At 28.9% G+C, this 23,915-nt stretch overlaps 1 protein-coding gene across 7 annotated transcripts in view; it reads right to left on the bottom strand.

Annotated features, from left to right (window-relative positions):
• LOC107452053 (tyrosine-protein phosphatase Lar) overlaps nucleotides 1–23,915 on the bottom strand; it is a 218,635-nt gene that overhangs the window by 52,082 nt on the left and 142,638 nt on the right. For 4 of the 7 annotated variants that reach the window (XM_087160767.1, XM_087160769.1, XM_087160771.1 and 1 more), the window contains 6 exons: nucleotides 21,215–21,250; nucleotides 14,368–14,652; nucleotides 11,034–11,216; nucleotides 9,649–9,759; nucleotides 7,826–8,098; nucleotides 6,208–6,495 (listed from right to left, as the gene is read on the bottom strand). In XM_087160767.1, coding sequence (XP_087016893.1) covers nucleotides 6,208–6,495; nucleotides 7,826–8,098; nucleotides 9,649–9,759; nucleotides 11,034–11,216; nucleotides 14,368–14,652; nucleotides 21,215–21,250 — 1,176 coding nt within the window. The remainder of the gene's footprint in view (nucleotides 1–6,207; nucleotides 6,496–7,825; nucleotides 8,099–9,648; nucleotides 9,760–11,033; nucleotides 11,217–14,367; nucleotides 14,653–21,214; nucleotides 21,251–23,915) is intronic. The other 3 variants (XM_043043655.3, XM_071182029.2, XM_087160770.1) reach the window with 1 other exon arrangement.

Below are 23,915 nucleotides of genomic sequence, written 5' to 3'. Positions count from 1 at the left end.
ATGTGGTTAGCACAGCACCAAATGGTACCGAGTTTTTATTATTTTGCTGAAAATTTAATCAGATATAAAAATGGAATGCAAAATGAGTACTTAAAATTGAAGATAGCAAAGTTTCTACATTTAATATTTGTAACAAGTTTCTAGATGTTTAAAGTAACTCTAACCAGGTTCTTCTGTTAATATGGGGTTAAAAACTGTCATGAAGTCATCAAGAAAAAAAGATTTAGTACTCAAAATAAGAATTTGTTGTAGAAGGAGCAATTTTAATTTAATAGAAATATGAATTATTTGTCACGGCAATAACTTTGAAATATGTAATACATAGTTGTCATCCATCAGAAATTATAAGAATTAAAACTTGACTTAGTCATTTAAATAAGCTACACAGTTTAAAACTTTTTAATATGAATTTTCCGCTCACATAAAGAGGCAACACCAGCCTTCCTGTTATCCCAAAGAAATGGCGAAACATTGCTGCAGAAAAGCACCAAAGTTATGTAAAACAAAAAACGATTAAGGACTTTTTTTAAGTAAAAACTCCTTAATTCTCGCAAAGTATACTTTTTAAGTTTTTTCAAGTAAGCTTTTTAATAATAATAGGAATTACATGTGGTATACTCGTATAAATTTTATATTTCTTAAATATATTACATTTACACCAACTCTTTTCCTTTCTTTTTTTATACTCTTTGTTTTAACCGAGTTTGTCAGTTATCCGAGTTAGTCGTGGTCCACATTAATTCGGATAATCGGGACTCTACTGTATATATTACTTTTCTTTTATCTATATTTTATATTATTTTTCCGTGGTTTTCCTCTCTATGTAACTCAAATGTGGGTTATTTCCATCAAAAAGTCATCCACAAAGATAAATTTCTCCCAATTCTTGATCCAGGAGTTCCCTTTTTTTCTGGATTGGGTTCAAAATTTCAAGGGTACAGAGTTGAACATTAGTAGTGTCGTATACCCAGGGCTGCCACAGAAAAAAATAATAGTTGCTTTTAAATGCCTAAAGCATGAACCAAAAACTAGGAAAATAGTTGCCTTAAGAAGAACAAAAATTCATCAAAAATATGACTAAAATTTTGTTAATGACTTAATTGTCACATACCATGATCCATTCAGTCAAGTTGTTCGCAAATATGATAATTTTTATATAAACGTTAATGTTTATATAAATATGAAAAGCGATTACTCAAGTGATTACTCAGTGATTATTTTGTAGTAATAATCATTAAAAAAGGGATTGAGAAATGAAATAGACTCACAATGGAATCTGTGCAGATTGAACGAATTAAAAATATGTTTTAAAGAAGAAATTTTTTTTTTCTAGGAGTACAGAAAAGTCTCCCAATTGTCTCCTTTTTCTGAAAATAGTTGCTTTTTTAACCTTTTCAGGCAAAAAAAGTAGCCATAGTCGCCTCATGCTAAAAATAGTTATACATTTTAGTCGCCTGTGGCAACCCTGTACAACCAAACATTGGGTCAATTGTTCAATGACAGTTATAAAATAAAACAGCAGGCTCTATCAGCCATAAAATAAATAAATAGATAAATTAAATTAAAACTGGTATAGCCTTCCACAAATACACTTACTCTAACTTTTTTCGTTTTTTAAATATGCATTTATTAATGTTGCTAAATTGTACATCAAGTTCAAATGTATATTCATGGGGAAAATAAACCCATAAGTAGTTGCTGGTGTTTCAACACATGAGTATCTATCTGGTGATGAGAAGAGGAAGAGGAAAAAAGAGTAACATGCAATAATATATGAAAAAGGGTGACACGTAGGAGATTGTGTGACACTTACTGCTGCCTCCGTAGGACTCCACTGGGGAAGGAGGAAATAAAACAAAGAGATAAAAAGGTTCAAATGCTAAAGTGCAGGAATTTCAGGCAAGCTATGCCACTTATTTGACTAGTTACTTTTTTTAAAAATACATTTGATGATCAGTTAATAATGATAGTAAATGGTGATAGAGCATGCAATGCATAGATGAAAAAGTTCATATTCTATTCATACACTAATAAGAATAAATCATTTTTCCAACACTAAAAGTAAAATAGAATCTACAAAATTCATTTTTCACAAAGCTTGTGATCATTCTCGTTGAAAAAAAATGGTCTAGAAATTCCAGTGCATTTTTTTAAAAAACTATGTGCAAAAGAATAAATGCTAAGTGCAATAGCTGCACTTTTTTAAGGTTAGTACATTTTGGTCTGGTTTATAAGGCATTTAAAACATACTGAATTTCTAAAACAATAAGACAAAACAAGGGGATATATATATGGGATATATTTTGCATAAATGGTTTCCAAATAACATTTCTAGATCCTTTTTGAGAACTATTTGTAAGAAATAAAATTATAAAGATAAATTTTGTTGGAAATGCAAAATTAAGACATTAGAACAAAATATGAAATTAAATCTGCAGAGTGGCAAAAATTTTCATGATTCAATATCATATCTAATTGTTTCAAATAGTACATACAAACTGTTTTTAATGCATATGTGTAAGTAAAAAAAAAAATGCTATAATATTAAAGATGCTCACAAAAAAAAAAAAGATAGATCTGTTATTTTATTTACATAAACGTTAGATTTACTGAAGGTTTAATTTTTTATAAATGGTGAAATTTTCTAGAGCTTAGGAACAAAACTTTGACAAGTGGTCGGTTTAAAAGAACTATTATTAGTAATAACAATAAAAAAAAGCCTAAAAAAATGTGTCAGCTACTTTTTCCAATATTTTGATTACAAATTTTTTTATGAATAAATAGTAATAGCTATTATTACAATATTAATATAATTTAATAACTTTAACTTATATACATTAATAGTAATTTGCAATGAGTTTTAAGAGTTTTAGATGTTTTTAAGAAAAATGTTTAATTTACTTTATAAATTAATAATGCTTATTGGACAAAACTATGATTGTAAATAATAAGAGGAAACATTATTAGAATTCAACATTAGAATAGATAAGGCTTCTCCAACTTATTTACATCAGAAAAATTTGAAGGCAATTTTTTATATTTATTGAACTAAATTTTGAGTGTTTATAAAACACAAGAAATATTTTTTCTTTTAGATGTGGCATTAAAAAAATAGACAAATTTCTTGTTCACAACATGAATATATATAATAAAAAAACTTTAAAAACAAAACTTTTAACCAATAACTTAATTTTTCATAACATGTAATAGAAAATTCTCATGGAAATAATGATTTACACACTATTTTACATTAAATTGACAAAAAACACAAATCGACACACTTAGCTATAACGAAATGTTCATATACAACCCAGTGGCAGGTTAAATAAAACAACTTTACACAATGAGAATTTGGTTCTTAAAGTTTTCTTGATTTATCATTTTCATCATTTACTATATTAAAAAGTTAATGTGCAGTGTCATATTTTTAGGACAGTTTTTTTTCCCAAGAACATTCATTGCGGTAGGACATTTTTTCAGAATTATCATTTGTCTGTGTAAATTAAAATATTTTAACTTCTATAATTTATGAATGATTTAGTTATTTGTGACGCAATTTAGAATTATAAAGAGGGGGGGGGGTTGAAGTTATATATAAAGTCGGGATAAATGTGTTAAATGAAAAATTTGATGTTTCTCAAATACACATGAGTTGTTAATCTCTCCCATCTTGGTTCACAAAAATAAGTATCTGCATCTTGATAATTAATTATAAACTCCACTTAAAACACAAGAAAACGCCAGCAAACATCAGGCATAGTCACTTAAAGGTGGTGTGAGCAAAATATATATTTGAAAAGCATTACCAAGGAGGTTAAAGCCGCGAAAGTTCATGGTCGAAGATAATGGAAATGTTGTGACTTGGAAATTTCCCAAGCTAACTGGTATATATCAATCTGCACTGATAGACATCGATCTGGGCAAATTTTAAGCTGTCACCAATGATAAAAACGCAGCTCTTCCTGAGTGCCCTGTGCCATCATAACCCTGCGCCATCATAATGTTGTTAGCGTGGAAATTTCCCAAGATACCTGATATGCATCGATCTGCAGTTGGGCAAACTTTAAACTGTCACATACGATAGATACCCAGTTCTATAATAACAGCTCAGTGTCTTAAACCCTGTGCCATCAAAGGTAATATAAACATGCACTTATGTTATATTAGCGAAAAAACACAAAACCTCAACAGTTAGTTTTACAACAACGCAACTTAAATCCAAAAAAATAAAATAAAAAAACAGTTGCTTAAAGATACTTCATATGTGTGGCAGATGTCAAGACAATGAGCATTTGTAATACTTTAAAATGGCCCTTCACCTGCCGGGTGGGAGGCCACTTTGATCAGCCGGCGTAGGGTCCGAGGTTGCGTGGTATCGGTCCTGGTTTAACTGCTCAACCATAAAATGATCAACGTCGCGCGCAGGTTGTCGGGCTATCAAAGCAGGGGAGCCATCCCCTCTACAGAGGATCAAAATTGCAACGGTGTGTCTTTGGTTCATCCTCTGGGATATTTCCCAGACCGTTGCCAATAGCTCATTGTGCAGCTCTACTGCAACGTAAATAAAGTACCTACCTACTTTTCACCTGCCAAAAAAAAAAAAAAAAAAAAAAAGAAGCTTTCATTTGATATTCAAAAAGAAAGTTGTGTATTGCAGAGAAATTTCTTTGGAAATTTACTTAAATATCAAAAGCTCAGTAGGTTAAGTATCTGATTTAACATGCCAATTGCCAATCCTTAAAAGTTCATCGAGCAATATTTCATTATAATGACACATGTACTGAAATTAAAGTATTTTTCTTCAAAAAATAAATTATCATTTATTTTAGCCTTTTAATTACTAAACATCACTTACTCTACTGTATTTTTATATACAAAACTTGGTAACTTTAATTTTATTCCAAATACTAAACTATAATAAATTACAAATAAATAAAACTCTGCAACTGGATTATACAGAGAATACACAGCCTAAAAATAAAGAAAAGTATAGGAGTACAAAAAATACCTGGCTCAGTCCTGTAATCTGAAGGATGTAAAATATTATGGTTAACAAATTATTTTCAGGTACTATAACTAATTATATCAAACCTACGACTCATTAAATTATTAACTAAAATAAGGTATTTATTAAAATACCATAAAAAGTTTGAATCATTAATTTATAAAAAAAAGTTTCATATTAATAGGAATTTGGAAATATCAAGAATATTTTTATACAAGTTTATAATTTAAACATTTTGCTTACAAAAATAAAATGAATATTCCAAAATTTTTTTCTTAAAGTTAAGAAGAATTTTATAATCAAGTTACAACAAAATGAAAAAAAAATTAAAGAATGTAGACTAAAGATTTAAAGAATGTAGACTAAAGAATTAAAAAATATAGACTAAAGAAATAAAAAATGTAGATTAAGGAAATAAAGAGTTTTTGGCTTTATATTAGAAAGATCAAGTTAAATGATTATGAAATTTTACATTGATTTAAAGTATAATGCCATCTAACACAGAACTTAAGAACAAACAAGTACAATTATATATTGATTAAAAACTATTATTATTTTCAAAAATTAAGCAGTTTAAAAAAATCTGAAGACTTATTTGAAAGTTAGAATAGGAAATTAAGGACATATTTAAATATTAATATAGAAAATTAAAGACAGATTTACAAATAAGTGAATTTTCAAAATATGATTAAAAAGCATTAAATGTATACTACAGATTGACTTTAATTTTCATTGATAGTGTAATTTTGCTTTATATCTTTAAAAAATCTGAATTACACATCTAAATTTAAAAATCTAAAGTAACAGCAAAGCAGAAAATCCTCATAATGAATCTAGTAAACTTATTGATTTTAAAAACATTTAACATAGATAAAAAATAAACTTTAACAACTGCATATCTTGTATCATAATATTTAAAATAAATTCGAAGTTGAATAATAATTTAGAAATTTTTTGATATTTTGATAGAATAAAGATTAATAACTTATTTTTTCCAAAGTTAAAATGTTTTTTTTAGTAATAAATAATTAATCATTCATAAAGGCGAGAACTAGATATAATAATATGACATCTGCCTCAATTTTAAGTTAAAGGATTGTGCTCACAGACTAACTTGGTTCAAAACATCATTTATAATTTTCTGCAGCAAAAGAATAATCTTTATTTAAGAAAATGATGTATTGAAGAGGATATATATTTACCTGTTTCGCCTGTAGTAGCAACAACAGGAGTACTTGGGGAGCCTCTTCCAATACCATTTACAGCAATAACATAGAATTCATACTCTGTATATGGGCTCAGGTCACGTACAGTATAAAACATTGTAGTAATACCACTTATTTCGCTATATTCTTGGTTAGCTTGTTTTGGTTTATATTGTATGACATAATAAATAATATTTTCTGAACCTATATCGTATGACCATGATAAACGAACAGACGTTGCAGTTACATCTGATATTCGAACATTTGTTGGAGGTCTTGGAAGTGCTGAAAGTAAATACAAAATATAAATAAAATACGCTTTCGAAATAAAATAAAAAAGAAGAGACTATGTTATTAATTAATGATTATATATTAAATTAAATACTTTCATACTGTTTCCCTATTTCCTGTTAAAACTGCATAATGAAGAAGGGAGAAACAGAAATGGTAGAATGGTCAGTTATTTAGTTAATGGTAGAATGGTCATTTTCAAAAGCTTATGAGAAAAAATTACAGCAGGATGGTATTTTCAACATCCTTATAAACACAGACTGAGACTGCACACAATGCACTGACTCCGAAGATCTAAACTAAAATGAACGTTTTAACGTGAGGTCGTTATATTGTGAGCATGAAAAAAGTTGCAATAACTTACTCGTAATTGATAAATATTGTACTTAGTTTAACAAAGCCATGCATTTAAAAAAGCGTTATGCAACTGGATAAAAGGTATGTTGTGTAACATATAGAAGTTCTTTGTTTTAAAATGCAAGAATTATTACAATAATACAAGTATTATTACATTAATAAAATTCAAGTAGACTGTATAATAAAAATCAGATAAGTGAATAATAAAAATATTAAAAAGAGTAGAAAGTGATAAAAAAAGAGAGGAATAGCAAATAAGAGGAAGAATCTCATGGCTGGTAAAGAGGATGCCATACTGAAGAAGAAAATTTTCCTCGCAAACTCTCTTTCTTTCGTTCATTATTAATTTAAAATTGAAAGCGTAGAAAAAGTGAAATCAGACATACCTAGAGTAAGCCACAAAGTTTTGAATACTAAAAAGAAAATTTTAAAATATACAAATGAAAATAAATTCTTTCTAATAATTTGCTTGCATTTTAATATTTTGAAGTATTTTTTTCAGCAATTAAAGTTTCATGACAAACTCTAGGTTTACCTGAATTTACTTTTTCTTTCTTTTAAATCAGTAATGAAGAAAAAAGAGAATTTGGCATCCTCTTAAGTAAGGGAAAGCACAAGCTCGGAGCTAGCAGCTTTTTCCTCCTTCAATGAAATAGATATCCCACAAAAACAAATTGATGATTTGTAAGTTACTAATTGTTTGTGGTTGCCCCCTTTTACATGGTGGATGCTAGAGGACAGGGGCTTGAACAGCGAGAGACCACTCGTCTGGTCAGCAGAGGGGGAGATAAGGATTGATAGATTTATGAGGAATTAGAATGCAGAATGCCTTATTTAAGCAATTTGTTCTTCTGGAATATAACATTCCTTTCAATTTGTTTTTGTGGGATATCTATTTCACTGAGGGACAAAAAAGCTGCTAGTTCCGAGCTAGCGCCCTCCCTTAGTGTGAATAATTGTGTCTCACCTTGTACGACAACCTGAGCAGTGGTTTCGAGGGTGCCAAGTTTAGAGGCAGCAATGCAAGTGTAGTTAGCAGAATCGGTTATATCAGTAAGCACCAGAACATTTCTTCCAATGGGAATAGTGTGATCAGGAGTGATATCAACGAGACCCTTTCTCCACTTCACAAATGGCATTGGGGAACCAACAGCTACACAAGTGATATTCAATGAACTTCCAGGCATCACTTCATAAAGATTTTCAGGACGAATAGAGAAGTAAGGTGGAACTCTCCTCACTGAAAATATTTAAAACATGTTACATAAAAAAAGCATATGTTGACAATTTTAAAACTAAAATTTGAATGCATATGATAATATAAACAGTTTGTTCCTTTAAATAATTTTTTTTTTAATGGGGGGTTCTTTGCCATGGAAGGCACCGGAAGTGTTGCTCATTTTGCGTTGGCTGGATAGCGCCTTGTGACCTAAGTCACTACACCATACTGCCATAGATACCTATTCATAGAGTAGGCCACATTTACCCATAACAAAGGACAACATACTGAGAAACATCCATGCCCTGAGGGGGATTCAAACCCATTGGCTTTGCAGTCATACAAGCTAACCACTCCGCCACCTGGCTGTTTTTTATTTATTTTATCAGAATTCAAAATATAGTTTTGATAATTCAAGGTGAGCAGGACCGGATCTAGCTCAAACTATTGCAAATTCGCATTCTTGAAATAATTTAATATATAAACAAGAAATAAAGCAATTATTAAATTGCAGTGTAATATTTAGCTATCCAATAAACAACATCCTTCACAGTAATTTTTTTAAAGCTTCTACACTTATTTTCTTACCTTTTGTGGCTCGTAAAAGAGATTAAAGCAATTTGCAACAATAATTTACTTAAGTATTTTGGCATTGGATAAATTAAATTTAAGATATTTGCTGGTAAAAATGCTTCCTGTATCCCATCCCAACTTAGTTTATCCTCATTTTGAGAATCCACATCATTTTTTCTTAACATAGCTTTGAAAGCTGTTGAGACATCCAGAACATCATTATTCTTTATTCTATTGCATTTTCACAACACCAAGTAAATAAACTCCCAGTTTGTGAATAATTTCTTTGAAGTTAAGTTCGTTTATCACCATCAAAAAAGATGTTTGTGCTTCAACATACTTAGTTAAAAAATAATATTATAGGTGTAGTTATTCTTTCACGTACATGGAAGGCATTTTTTGGGAGCTAAAAATTTTTTTTCTCACAAACTTGGATTTATGACAAACTCAAACTAACTAGATACTATTGGTATCTAGTTAGTTTGATACTAGATACTAACTAGATACTAACTCTAATTAACTAGATTCTATTGGATAACCCTATATGAAAAAACATTAATATTTTTTGTACATATTTTCCCATACTTAATTAAGCACACAAAAACAAAAACACATTTTTTCATCAATGGCAATTCTACATAGTGTTTTAGCTTTAGCATACAAGTAAAGGAAAAGTTATAATATAATAAAGTAAAAAATAGTTTGTATTTAGTAGCACAGGTTATAAAAATTGGCAAGTTGATAAAAATGAAAACATTAGTTCGAAAAACTTGTTCTATCCAGTTTTCATTTTCAATATAAGCACAACAAAATCTGTTTTTTTTTTTTTAAATTTTTTTTTATTTTATTTCATTTACTTATTTTTTTATTTTTAAATTCAGTACTAGTTCTTTAAAACAAAAATAAAGAAATTTCCTTGGATTAAAATTAAAAGTTGTCTGATATTTCTCGAAAAGTTTAAAAATTCTTTGAGGACAATAAAATAAACAATGACATACCTCTGACAAACAGTGTTGCCATGACAGACAATGCTGAGCCAAGAGAATTTTCAGCCATGCATTCATAATTACCCTGGTCTTCCTCTTCGGCATCAGATATTTGTAAAGAATCTAAAAGAAATATATTATGTAATAAATGAATAATGTTGAAAGAAAATGTTAACGATTGAAGAAAGAAATAATGCTAAAGGGCAATTCCACCATCATTTATGAATGCTGCATTTCCCAATTATAAAAACATATAATATCAGTTAAAAAAATTTGAGCATTTCAAAAATGTTTATGAAATAAGTCTTAGAGTAATTTTTACTTACTCCAATTTTTAAAAACCTTTAAAAGTTAAATTTTTTTGAAATTAAAAATTAAGTGTTATGGGTGTAATATATTGTGTCACATATGTAACACTTAGTTTAAAATTTTTAAATTTTTTTATGTAAAAAATTACTAAAAGTTGGAGCGAGAGTAAATGAGACTGAGACTTTTTTTACAAAAATTATTAGAATTGTACAATTTTTTTTAAACGGAGTTGTATGCTTTTAAAGGCTGCAAATATGACATTTGTAAATGGTGGAATTATTCTAAAGTTAATAGAAATGAATTTAGATGAATATTGAAGTCAAACATAAAAGAAAAAGGTAAACAAAAATAATGGTAAGGTACATTCAATTAATGAAAAATCAATAAAGCAGGATAATCAAAGCATATTCGTTAAACATATCTAAACATATCTAAGGGTATCGTGTTTTTTTAATCACATGCTACAATATTTCAATTCAATTTTAAATGTGTATCTTAGATTACATTATGCTTAAATCAATAAAAGATTGTGGGAACTCACATCCTTGTACCAAAGAATATCGAGGTACATCTAGGGTATCATTTTTTTTTTAAAACCACTTATACATCATTTCAATTCAATTTTAAATGTGTATCTTAGACTACATTATGCTTATATCAATAAAAGATTGTAGGAACTTACATAATTGTACCAAAGAATATTGAGGTATATCTAGGGTATCATTTTTTTTAAACCACTTATACATCATTTCAATTCAATTTTAAATGGGTATCTTAGACTACATTATGCTTAAATAAATAAAAGGTTGTAGGAACTTACATAATTGTACCAAAGAATATCGAGGTATATCTAGGGTATAATTTTTTTTAAAACCATACATCATTTCAATTCAATTTTAAATGGGTATCTTAGACTGCATTATGCTTAAATCAATAAAAGGTTGTAGAAACTTACATCCTTGTACCAAAGAATATCGAGGTATATCTAGGGTATCATTTTCTTTGAAACCACTTATACATCATTTCAATTCAATTTTAAATGGGTATCTTAGACTGTTTAAAATAATAGAAAGTTGTAGGGGACTTACATCCTTGTACCAAAGAGTATCGAGGTATTGTCATATCCAAGGGTATCATGTTTTTTAACCACCTGATATTGGGTTCTGGATCACCCTCTGCCTGGCATGGGAGAAGAGCACTTCGGCCCTTTTCAATGCCTTGCATGTTGGGCTGCCGAACAAAAGTGGGAAATCCAGGCGGTAAAGCATTCTCTGCAATAAGAAGGTTGCATTAAGAATTATATAAAAATAATTATTTTTAAAAATCATTTTTGAAAGGAAAAAATAATAATTTGAATACAAAAAACATTGAGCACTATAAATAAATATCTATCTATACCAGGGATGGTGAACCAATGGCACGCATGCCATTTATGGCACCCGACACAATATTTTGGGCACACCACCGATCACATTTGTTATTACACTATGAATTGTTATTACGCAAATGTTATTACACTATGAAGCATATTTAACAATTAAATTAAAATTCACAAAAAACACACAAAATAATAAACAATTATTAATAAAAAAATTAACAATTAATGCTAAAAAAAGAACTAATAACCATAAAAAACAAGATAACAATAAATAACTAACAAAAAAATTAACAATTCTGCTTAAACTAACATCTTACAACCTAATCTAAGTTATTTGTCATCTAATCTACAACAACAGAAGTCACACTGATGTTACTTTAAGTTGAATAACGCGTATAACTGAGACATTGCAAAATGTTTTTTTTTCAATGTAAATAAAGAGTTTTGAGTTGATAGCATTTAGTATTATTATTTTCCCAATAATCACGAAGTCAAAATTATTTGACGGCACGTCTATGATCTCATTAAACAATTTTTTAGAAAAAATGGCACGTTGGTGTATAAAGGTTCGCCACCCCTGATCTATATACTATTGCTAACATTTTATATTGATCACGTACATTCTAATTATGCTTTATAGATATTTAATTAGTATTTTGTTCAGAAAAATTATCAGCTGAAAGAAATTTTGCAGTGAGAATCACATAAATTTTTTCTTTCTTTGGGTTGTACAATTTGATGCGTTTGGTTATACGTAGAAGATCTATATAATGCAATTCTAAAAACTGTAATTCTCCATAAATCACACTAGCTTTGTGGGTCTAAACAATTTCTATAACTGTGCATGAACTATCAACTTATAACATTATTTTTTAATTACTAAATTAATTATTACATCTAAGAGGCCAAAATTTCAAAAGCTTAGCAAACAAAAATTTATTAATTTGTTTATTATTAGTTCTAATGCAGAAGAAAGTTAATTTTTATCTCTGTTAGTTATGAATACTTAAATGTATATTTTGTGTTTTTAAATATATATGTGTTTAAAAATTATATGAAAGCATTTCAAAATTGCTTTGTTTCAGACTAATACTGCCATATTTAGTAGGTAAATGTAACGATGGATGAAATGATCTAGAGAACACAAAATTTCATTAAACATCAAGTCTCAGATTTCAAGGTTTGCATTATAATGATTTTCTACAGGATAAAATTCATATAAAATTTTATTTATTTACCACAGATTATTCACCTACTCGCAAAAGAATAAAAGGACAATTTACAATTGTTGTACATTTACAATTCAAAAACGTAAAAAACTACAATAAAGTATGATTTGCATCGCTATGTATCATAATTTAGCTTGTATACATGTATATCTTTATAAAAAATAAATAGGAAGTGTTTCTAGTTCTTAAATAACTAAAATTATTTTATGAATATTATTCATGTTTCATGAACAATATCCGTAATAATTATAAAATAGTTTTTCTTATGATTTATTAATATTTTAAGAACTCCATAACTTGTTAATATTTTTTTTAAGTGTTCATAAACACTAGTGCAATTTGCTTGCAAGTGTTTAAACATTTTTAAGATTATTCATAACTCAAGAAATTAAACTTTTCAATTTTCACCAAAATTCAGTAAGAGTAAAAATGAAATTAGGTTTTTGTAGTATAAGAATTAAAACAAGTCATTTTTTAAAATTCATTTATCAATATGAGTTTAAATAATTAGGTGCATGCTTATATTCTGATTACATTTAAGTACATTAAGCAATCTATTAATTTTGCAGTATAATATATTAATAATTTAGGAGTCTTAGTATAAATTTCAACATGGATTTAATTTTTTTTTAAATATATCACAAGATAAAAAAAAGTACTTATTAGTATATATGATTTTAAGAAATCAAATACTTAACACTTTAGCAGAAGAAGGGAATCAGTTTTTCTTTATTGTTGCATTCAGAAAACTTGATTTGGAAAATCTATGGTGCTAAAATTTTCATTGGCTTATAATTAATTGGCATGTCATGGAAAAGCAGATTACCTTTTGTTATTAAAAGATATAATCATTCACGACTCTGTATCAGTTAAAACCAGTTCATGCTCAGACATGATAGTCTCAGTTGTTCGAATGAAAGTTAGGGGAACACTTTTACAAACATTTGGAGACAAACTCCAAACTAGAGTTTAAAAAAAAAACTGTGCATATTAAATGAACCATTCTTGTTTTATTGAAATAACAAATAAAAAAAATATTAAAATCAAATATTTTTTTAAAAAAAAGTTTTAAATAAATTTTTAATGTTTATAACTGCTGCTCATTTCAAGTTCAGGGCTGGGATAACCTGATTGGTAGGGCACTGGACGCATGTTCAAGAGGTCGTGAGTTTGATCCCCGCAGGCCGAAAACTCCCCGCATGGTAAATGGTGACTGGTGCATCTTAAATCTGCTAGTCCTCCCTGTTTCCATAACAAATTATGCATGTAAGGGTACTGAATTAGAGATTGATCATTCTGGTTAAGATCTAAATTACGATCTTTGGATGCATGAATGGGTCCGCCCTATAAACGGGCTATGACGAATGTGTGTGGTAGAAACCAAATTCTTGGACATAAGACGGCTCCACTGGAAAACAAAAAGAGGCGCAATTCCGTTTGCCTTAATGGCGTACGGCCACAACAGTTAAAGTTCAGTATATTAAGCTGAAGAAAAAAGTTTAAAATTAAGGCCTTGCTTCAAGATTAACACACAAAAAGTGAGGCTTTTTATATTTTTTTCGCCAAAAGAACTTCAAAAAACACCCTGAAATAAGAAAGTAAATTCTTTAACTTTTGATGAACACATACTAATTTGCTAAATTTAAAATTTGTGAAATTCTAAATGTTTTTCTAAGATTAAACAGCCTTTCATAATAAAAATAACCATTTTTTGAAATAAAGTCCTTAAAATTGAAGGCTTTATTATTTAGTAAGTACTCTGTTTTTTTATTTTTAAAGAAAACTTTTTTAAATGTCTAACATTCTTTCACTTACCCGGTAGCACAATGAGGTCAGCCAATGCTCTTACAGGTTCCCCAACACCATTTTCAGCAACACATTCATAGGTGGCGTCATCTCTGCCAGCTCTGACAGGTTCAATTCTAAGCACTGAGCCATTGGGCATATCTATAGCTGCATATCTTTGGGTTGTTACTCTCTTGCCATTCTTTCGCCATTCAATTTGAGGATTTGGGTTTCCAATGGCAGTGCAAACAAACACTGCAATGCCACCACTGGCAACAGTCTGGTCTTGAGGAAATGTTTCTATGCGAGGCGGATCTGCAAATTTAGACATCATTAATTCTGCGTCATGATGAAAATTAAAAGCAATGATGCAACTAAGATAATTTAACATGAAAATTATATTTCAAATCATGACGACAGGTAACTTTGGTGTTAAACATCTACAAATAATTATACAATAAATGTGGCACTCAGATCTTAATCTACCAATTTTGAGTTGCATGTATGTCATATGATTATGAGGACACCATACCACAGGATAAACTTTTCGTCCCAAATTCTCTTTTTCCTTTATTACAAATTTAAAAGAAAAAAAAAGTGAATTCCAGCAAACCAACCTAGAGTAAGACATGAAGTTTCAATTGCTGAAAAAATTTCAAAACATCGAAATGCAGCTTGCAGCTTGTAACTTCTTATTAGATACATCTCCAATTGGTCCAGCAGTGGACTGATCGTTAAGACATGGTTCCCAGCAGATCACCGAAGTTAAGCATCACTGGCTGCTGTTAGTACACAGTGGGTGTTCACTTTGATCAACCTGCAATGGGACCGAGGGTGTGCGGTATTGGCCCTCGTTAAACTCTTTTACTGCAAAGTGCTCCACTTCGAGTGCAGCTCGTCGGTCTACCGAAGCGGGGGTGCCATCCCCTCTGCAGAGGATCAAAATTGTGATGGCATGTCTTCGGATCATCCTCAGGAATGCTTCCCAAATCGTCACCTTTAAGCAGCTCTAGTGCGACGTAAATAAATTACAACAAAAGTAACAGCAAAAAAAATATTGGAATAATTATAAGTTATCTTCATCTATTGGAATAATTATAAGTTACAAATTATTATAGAATATATATCTCAGAATTTTTGGGATATTTTAAAAATTCCTTTTCACCATTTAAAACTTCATGGCTTATTTCAGGTTTGTTTGAACTCATTTTTTTCTATACTATAAATTTTAAAATAGCTATAGAAAAAGAATTTTCAACAAAAGGTTTCTTCCCGTGGTATGGGCTCTTAGGAATAAATTCAGTTTCAAATAAGAGAAATTTAAAAGGAATATAGGACTTTTGACACATCTTAATTCATTTGTATTCCAGCGTATGGAAAATTAGTTTTCATACATTACAGTAGTGGTTCCCAAAAGGTATTCCACGGAACCCTTGGGTTCTGTGTAACACCTTTTCAACACACACACATCACAAGGACTATTTTAAAACCAATAATAAGTTAACAATCAACAATTTATTTAATGCTTCGGTTATTTTAATGAAATAAATATAAAATATCTGGTAAATTAAATAAATGTGAAATGAAATAAGTATGAAATACTAATAAATATTTAATGGAATAAAATGCTAGATAAATGTTTAAGAAGGGAAAAAATTTTACGACTACTTAAGTAACATAAATCTTTTCAAAATAATTAATTCTGTTTCATTGGTTATGTGTTCAGGATTTATAATAAATTCTGGGGTACCGGCTAAAACAGATCGATCATTTACAGTTCCATAGCTTAGAAAAATTGGGAACCACTACATTACAAGAAGACAGGAGTTCATTTTCATACATTTATCTCAAAATTTGTCGTATTTTGCTGAGCATCTCAGAAGTGTCATTAAAAAAAAAATTAAAGTGAAAAACGTGCTAATACAAACAATTACTAACAATTAGAAAATTTGAATTACCAAAGAAGTTAGAACATTTGTTTTATATTATGAGAAAATTGAAAAATAATATTTGCAGAAAAAAGATTTTTCTGATAATAATTTAACAATAAAACATTTTTCAAAAATAATAATATTTACAAAAAATTTTACAATATATATGCTTTCACATAATGTTAAAAATAGTGGCACTCAAACATGAAATTTTTATATGCTAATATTTTGAAATAAAATACATTTATTCATTTGTATGTGCAACTTATTGCAAGTTAAAACTGTAAAAACGCAATAAGATTTAGAGTTAAATATAGTTATCTTATAAAGCGATTTAAGATAGAAAAGCAATATATTTTTTAATCACTCGTTTGCACATAGCTAAAAAGAAAAAGACAAAAAGGATAATTATTTTGGCAAAAATGTAATTTTGTTATAAAATTTGAAAGTAGAATGCTACATTCATTCCAAATTCTGTGCAACACAAAGTAAAAAACTTTACTATCAAATTTTACACATTAAAATTTTTTTTTTTATCAAACAATAATAAAAATATTAAACAGTGATAAAAAAAAACACGCTTCTAGGGTTTAAAAGTACCAACAAGTCAAATAAAATGAATCCACTTCAAAAAAAAAAAAAAAAAAAATAATAATATTCAACAAAAATGATCCACTTAAATTTTTTTTAAAAGGGAAATGTTATCTGCAAGGGAAAAAAAATACTTTTCTGAAGAAAATCCCACTATATTCTATTTTAATTTTTTTATATTTGTGTTTAGTTTTAAAAGGAGCTAGTTATGTTATAGAAAAAAATAATATAATGTATCATTTTAAATTTTTGATAAAAAAAAACATATTTTAAGAATTATATTCTACAAACAAACAGAAAATAGACATTTTTAAGTTTATCTATAATTTCATGCATTCAAAGAAGAGTCATACATATTCATAATACACAATAAAAATGTATTTTCATTGAGTGAAAAACAAAATTTTGGGAATTTCAAATCTCTAGGAAACAACATTTCCTCTTACTAAAGCAGCCATGTGAAAATATTTAGACAAAATCCAACAAAGGGTTTATTAAAACTTTCTGAAAAAATAAAGTAAAACATTCTGAACGCTTTTGGTGCTATGGTCTCAAGGTAAGTTTATACATAATTTCCTTGCACATTATTTTCATTGTTAGAGGAAACCTTTTTCTAATGCAGATAATCAGCCAAAGGAAATTGCAAAAATCCGAGTAAAGTATCATTAATTAATTTTTAAAAAAATGAAGAAAAAAAGAAGAAGAGGCAATTCAGAAACATTCCTACTGTAATATCCAATCCAAATATTCTAGGTCCATTTAGTTTGAAAAAATAATCTTATAGCAATTAATCAACACCTTAATAATTACCATATTTAATTTTTAGCAGTCAAACTTTGGGTATTTTGAACTTTTTAGGACTCTTTAAGTAGTCAGAGTTTCACTAAGTCGATTTCAAATCACAGATTTAATAATATAGTAAAATAGGAATTTTCACACATAGAAAGACATGTTTTTTGCTACTAGAAAGACCTCGAAAATCCGAACTTCTAAAAATCCAGAAAGTTCCGTAAAGCTCGGGGAGCTACTAAAATGCCCGCATCATAATACTATCGTATCGTAAAGTAGAATACTACTTTGATTCCAAATTCTATGCAATATAAAGCAAATAACTTTAGAAAATTTTAAACATTAAAAAATATTTTTATCAAACAATGATAAAACACGCTTCTTGGAGAAAAAGACCGCAATACGTAATCACGTAAATAACTAAGTACTTAAATGCGCATTTCGAAAATCATGCTTAGTAACAATTTCATAATAAAAATATAAGCATTTTAAAAACTCAATGGAAATCCATTACAAGAGCTGCTGGAAAACGATTGATAAAGAAAACGAATTAATGAAGAAATCGGACGCATCAAAAACTGATTACTGAAATGCGCTATTCGAAATTCGCGGATGTTTATTAAAAATACACGGGATTTTTAAAACCACGTAAAAATGAGTCGTGATAACTGCTGAAAAGACGAACGACAAAACTAAGTGAATTTACGATTTAATTGTCGAAATTTGATTACATCGAGAAAAGAAAAATATTAGGTGGTTCTAGTACAACATTAAATTATTGAGATTTGACAAATCATGCAGAAATTCATAGAATAATTGCCGAAATAAGAGAAATAGACCATCTGATTTTATGATGGAATCTCGTATTTTTCATAATTTTAAGCTTGTAATTTCGACATCTCTATTAACCTCAGTAAAATATCTAAAATCCGGACTTAGCAAAACTATTGAGGAGACCGGATTTTTGAGGTTCGTATTCGAATGTTTCGAGCTGGAATTGCTGCTCTTTCTTTCGTTCTTTACTTTTTTTTTAATAGACCAGCAATTATTTGCAAATTAAACCAACAATAATTTATAAGCTATATCAACAGTAATTAAGTCAGACCAACAGTAAGGCTTTAAATGATTTAATATTTAAAAACTTTTGATACACATTATATATGTTTTTGAAATTGATTAATATGGATTTTAACAAAACAATGTACTGAAAATTGTATGAAAAAATATTTTTTATTTTGATTGATACAATAAGATGGTCTTTTATTTAAAACATTAAGAGCACAATCAGGTATATTCTCGGCATGATTTCATTTATCAAAATTAGTGCTTAAGCTTTCTAGTGCTAAAATACTATTAGTAAAATCAGGGTTCATACAAGCTGTGTCGCACAAATAATTCAACAATAATCATTGCTGTATGAGTTATTTCAATAAAATGATTACTGAATGCTAAATATTTATACTCGTATGAATTTTAAAGTATTCAAATGTGCGATCCGAATACGTAGTTATAATATCGTATTTAAAATATCGAGATTTTAAAAACGATGTAAAAATTGCTAGGTCGGAAGAAAGACAATCAACTGTAACAACTGCCCGGAGAAAGAGCAGAAAACAACGTTGATTTACAATGGCAAGCTTGCACCAAAAAGTGATTAGTCAAATTTGAAATTCGTGTTGTGATATCATCATATTAAAAATATCATTATTTAAAAATCCATGTCAAAAAGACCTTAAAAACGAAAGATGATTGCCGAAAAATGATGGAGTAGTCGCGAATGAAGCACATCAAAAAGTGATTACTCAAATTTGAAATTCCAAAGTCGAAATCTAAAAAACTATGCTGTTACCGTCGCAAGACTAAGTTGATTTACGACGAGATCATCGCGAATTGAGTACGTGAAAAAATTATTACTCGAATTTGATATTCACGTGTCGTATTAACATGGTATTAAAAATACCGGAGTTCGAAAAATCAAGTGAAAAAAGAAAAACGATCAAAAATCCAGACTATTAGAAGTTACTAGTAATCTTTGTTATGGCTTCTTTCTATAACTAGTACTTAAAAGAAAAAAAAAACTAACAATTTGCTACTTGCTAGTCGACGAAATAGCGTCCTGGGGACATTGTTGTAAAATACTTTATTACAAAATTCCTTTTTAACTTATTATGATTAAGCATAGGAGAAATAAAAAAAAGTTCTCTTAAAAAATATTTAAATATAATAAAAACATTTGTAATAAGTGTAAAATATCAGGATAGTGTGAAATTTATAACAAGGATGGTGCTCAAGAGGTTTTCTACTGTATGTGTTACCATCATTGTATTTCTTAGTTAGTAATGAGTGAAAAATATCAGGATAGTGTGCCATTTATAACAAGAACAGTGTTAAGGAGGTTTTGAATTGTGTATATTGCTGTCATTGTGTGAAATCCAGTATTCTACAAAGTCATTGTATTTCTCAGTCATTTCATGAAATGATAAATATTTCACACATTGTTTAGGCATTCGATAATAAATGACTGATGACTTACAGACCAAGTATGGAACGATACACGCTTTGCACATTGCCTAGTCATAGAATAGAATGGCAAATGAAAAACCTACAGGCATTCTATACAATGACTAGGTAAAGTACAGAGACCGGGTACTTTTGACTAAACTATTGTTGCCATCTATCAAAAATCAAATGATACTATTTGCAAACAGTCAGTGTCTTATTTAGAGATGAATGAAAGACAGTGTCAAAGGTCCGCTCAGGACAAAAGCTGATCCAGATAACGAAAAATCCGATAATGGAACAACTTTTAAAAACGGCTATGAGAGTGTTTTCAAGTAACTTCCCTTTACACTAGTTCCAGGCTTAGGATCAGCAATTGTATTAGTTTCGTTTATAGCATATAACAAATAGCGTGTTCAAAAATTAAATTTTTTAAAAATTTTATTAGAAGCCTGCTCTTTTATTTGAAACTACTTGCCACCCACACTGAAACTGGGAGGAAAGAACTTTCTCTTCAAGGTCACCGAGGGATAAAAGAAACAATTTTTTCGAATCTTTTTAGACATTCTGAAAAAATGAATCTTCAGGACATGGTTTTGCCCAACTTTCCCTTATATAGCAATTCTCATATTTCATACATAATATAAAAGCTCCGCATTTTAAAAAAAGGATTAAGCATTTGTGCAGAATATGAGTATTTCACACATTGACGATAACATACATAGTTAGATGCACATAAGGGATTTTGAAAAATAGTAGCGAAAAATGCCATGGATGCACATAAAACAAAACATTATAAGCAAGCTTTATTTGTAGCAAAATTTCAGAAGCTTGAATTAAAATATGTGTACGTAGATTTGATAATAAATATTTTTCAAAAAGTGAATGGGATAAATCATAAAAAAGGTAGAATAAGAAGAAGGCACGAATGCAACATTCTACTTTTCGAAATGCATGTTAAGTGAAATAATTTTCGTTAAATGCATTAAGTGATTGAGTTCAGTGCAGAGTCTGAATGTTAAGCAAATGATTTAAAATTATGTGCCCTAATCACTGAACCCACTTACTTGTTAAATATTTGACGTACTCTCTGTGAGAGAAATCTGAAAACAACACTGATAATTAATGAAACAGGAACACTATACACAATCAACATAGTAAGGTGAGGTGATACTTTTACAAAAGGTATGTTAAAAAAATCATTTGACCAAATTTTGTTTCATTGCTACAGTTTGAAATTTCAATTGTAACATCGAAGTGAGACATACTAATTGTTCTTCGGTGGGTTACAATTGTCTTAGTTAATCCGATAAAATACATCAATCAATTAAATAATAATTAACATATAACTTTTAATAAAAGTTTAACTTGAATTCTAACACATTCTTTTCCAACATAAAACGACATTTATAAATCAGATATTTTCTCTACATAAATATTGTTGCAATGTAAATTTTTATAGCTAGCTGTTGGAATTATGGCTTAGGCGAACTATAATAAATTAAATTCAACTTCTTTTGGAATAAAACATACTTTGTTTGAATTATTAAAAATGTAGTTTCTTACACAATTACCAAAACTGGTACCCTACATAACTATATTGGTATTAATACTCTATGACGCCATTTGGCTGAATGGTAGCACTTGCGCCTTCTTGCAACAGGTTCGGAGTTCTATCCTTGGACCGGGTAAGGTTGACTCAGTCTCTTATCCCTTCAGTGAGTCGATAAAATAAGCGCCAAGCATGGTTGGAGACTAGAAACTGGCTCGCTTAGCTAAACTAAGCTAAAACCGAAAACTCGATTGACCACCCGTCATAAACGTCTGCTCCTGCACCCCAGAACATAAGGTCAGAAAACTGAAATGGGCATAGTAGGCCTAGAGCCTTCATGGGCTGATGCGCCACTGAGTTTAGTTAAGTTTGCTAACACTCTTATAAAGATATTAAAACACTACAGAGATAATTCATTTTATTTCAACGTTTCTAAGGTTAGTATTGCTGTTAGGGATAAAATATTCACAAACAATGTTTTAAATTCTTTGCAAACCTTAGTTTGTTTTAACTACATCATTCATCATTATCTGTAGAGTTTATGGAAAAATAGAGTTATTCTTTGGGTGCCATAAGAACATAGGCAGAAAAGGATTCGGCACATATAGAAAACAATACTGCCCTATTACAATGCATAACACTTCAGTAATACAATTTTTTCCCCCCTGCAAATTAGATGCCTTTTTGTTGTCCCAAATTTAGCTAAATATACTGTTAATGTTTAAAAATAACAATAAATTTGTACTTAATTCTCTGTGAATTTAATTCTGAGAAAGAAAAATTTGCATTGATTGGTTCATGTAACAGGAAAAAATTTCTCTCGGCATGACATAAATAATTTAATTTTTTCAGAAGGATCAATTTAGTCCAATTTGATTTCGTAACATTATCAGGATTGGTATGGGTTTATGGTTTACATGGGTTCTTTTGTATCTTTTTCATTTTAAATGAAAAATACACTCCCCCCCCATAAAAACTCTTTTAAAACTGAACTCTTCTGAAAGAAAACATGAAATTACTGTATAAATTTTAAATTATTTTTAATGAAACAAAATTTTTCTTTCGCTTTAGCAAGATTCTGAATTTAATTCCAACTTAGCAATGAAAAAAAAAATTACCATAGAATTTTCATAATATAAGCAAGTACAAACTATGATTCCAAGTAAAACATCACAAAAAAATTTGCAAACAAAGAAATTTAATACCAGAACCACCCGACAAACTTTTTTTTTCACTAAAAATAATCCACATCCATCCCACAAAAACTAGATTTTCTAGTTCTAAACTATTTCTATCTAACCTTCAAGTTAATAAAAATTCCCTTCAACTTATAGTATAAGTTTTATGATGAAAATAATGAATTAATGTTTCGCATTCGCAGGTTTTCAGGACTCTATAAAACAATGCAGATGATACGTAGACAATTCGAATTTTTTAAAATTATTTAGTGATAATTCATCACTCGCATTATTTCTAAATTGAATTTTATCATACAATTGAAAATTAATTGAATTTATCACTAGTTTAATTGAAATGTTTTACTTAATTGAATCTGAAGATCTTCCGAAAACATCTCAATGACATTGATTTGTCGGAAATATAGAAATTTGTATTTTGTTTCAATTCAGTTTCATTGAATTTTTAAAAAATCTACAGTTCTTTAGCAACCACGTTTTTATGTGCAAAATTTACAGTTAAAGTAAATCTCTTTATGGTGAATGCCCATAGCTTTTCTTGACTTCAGAAGTTTTGAATTTTTGTTTTTATTCAAAATTTTTGCTTAACAAAAAATCAAAAATTAATTTCTTACACGACAGTTCATTGTACATTGTTTCAACAGTACAACAGTTTCATAGTCAGATTTCTGAATAGTAAAAGAAAAACATTTGAACAAAATTAAAGAAAACAAAGAATAACTTTTTAATTGATAATTGCTCCGAATTTGAGAAGAATATCTTTGACTCCTTTATAACAAAAATGTGGCATAGATCAAGGATAAAAGTCTCATTTATAGAAAAAAGCATACAACAGAACAGTCTTAATGCAAGATTTGTTGTAAATATGTTTAAAAATATTAACGATAGAAGGAAAAAACTATCTTAGAAGCCGAATGTAGCAAGAAAAATATTCAGTCAAATAATTTTTTTTAAAGCAATAGCACTTAAAAAATTACACATAATGTTATACAGAAAAATTATAATGTAGTCCTTTTTATC

Source organism: Parasteatoda tepidariorum, chromosome 4, assembly GCF_982258835.1.
Source record: "Parasteatoda tepidariorum strain Cologne lab strain chromosome 4, Ptep-v5.0, whole genome shotgun sequence".
NCBI classification, from domain to species: domain Eukaryota; kingdom Metazoa; phylum Arthropoda; class Arachnida; order Araneae; family Theridiidae; genus Parasteatoda; species Parasteatoda tepidariorum.
The sequence above is the reverse complement of the archived record's forward strand: the minus strand, read 5'-3'. Positions and strand labels throughout refer to the sequence as shown.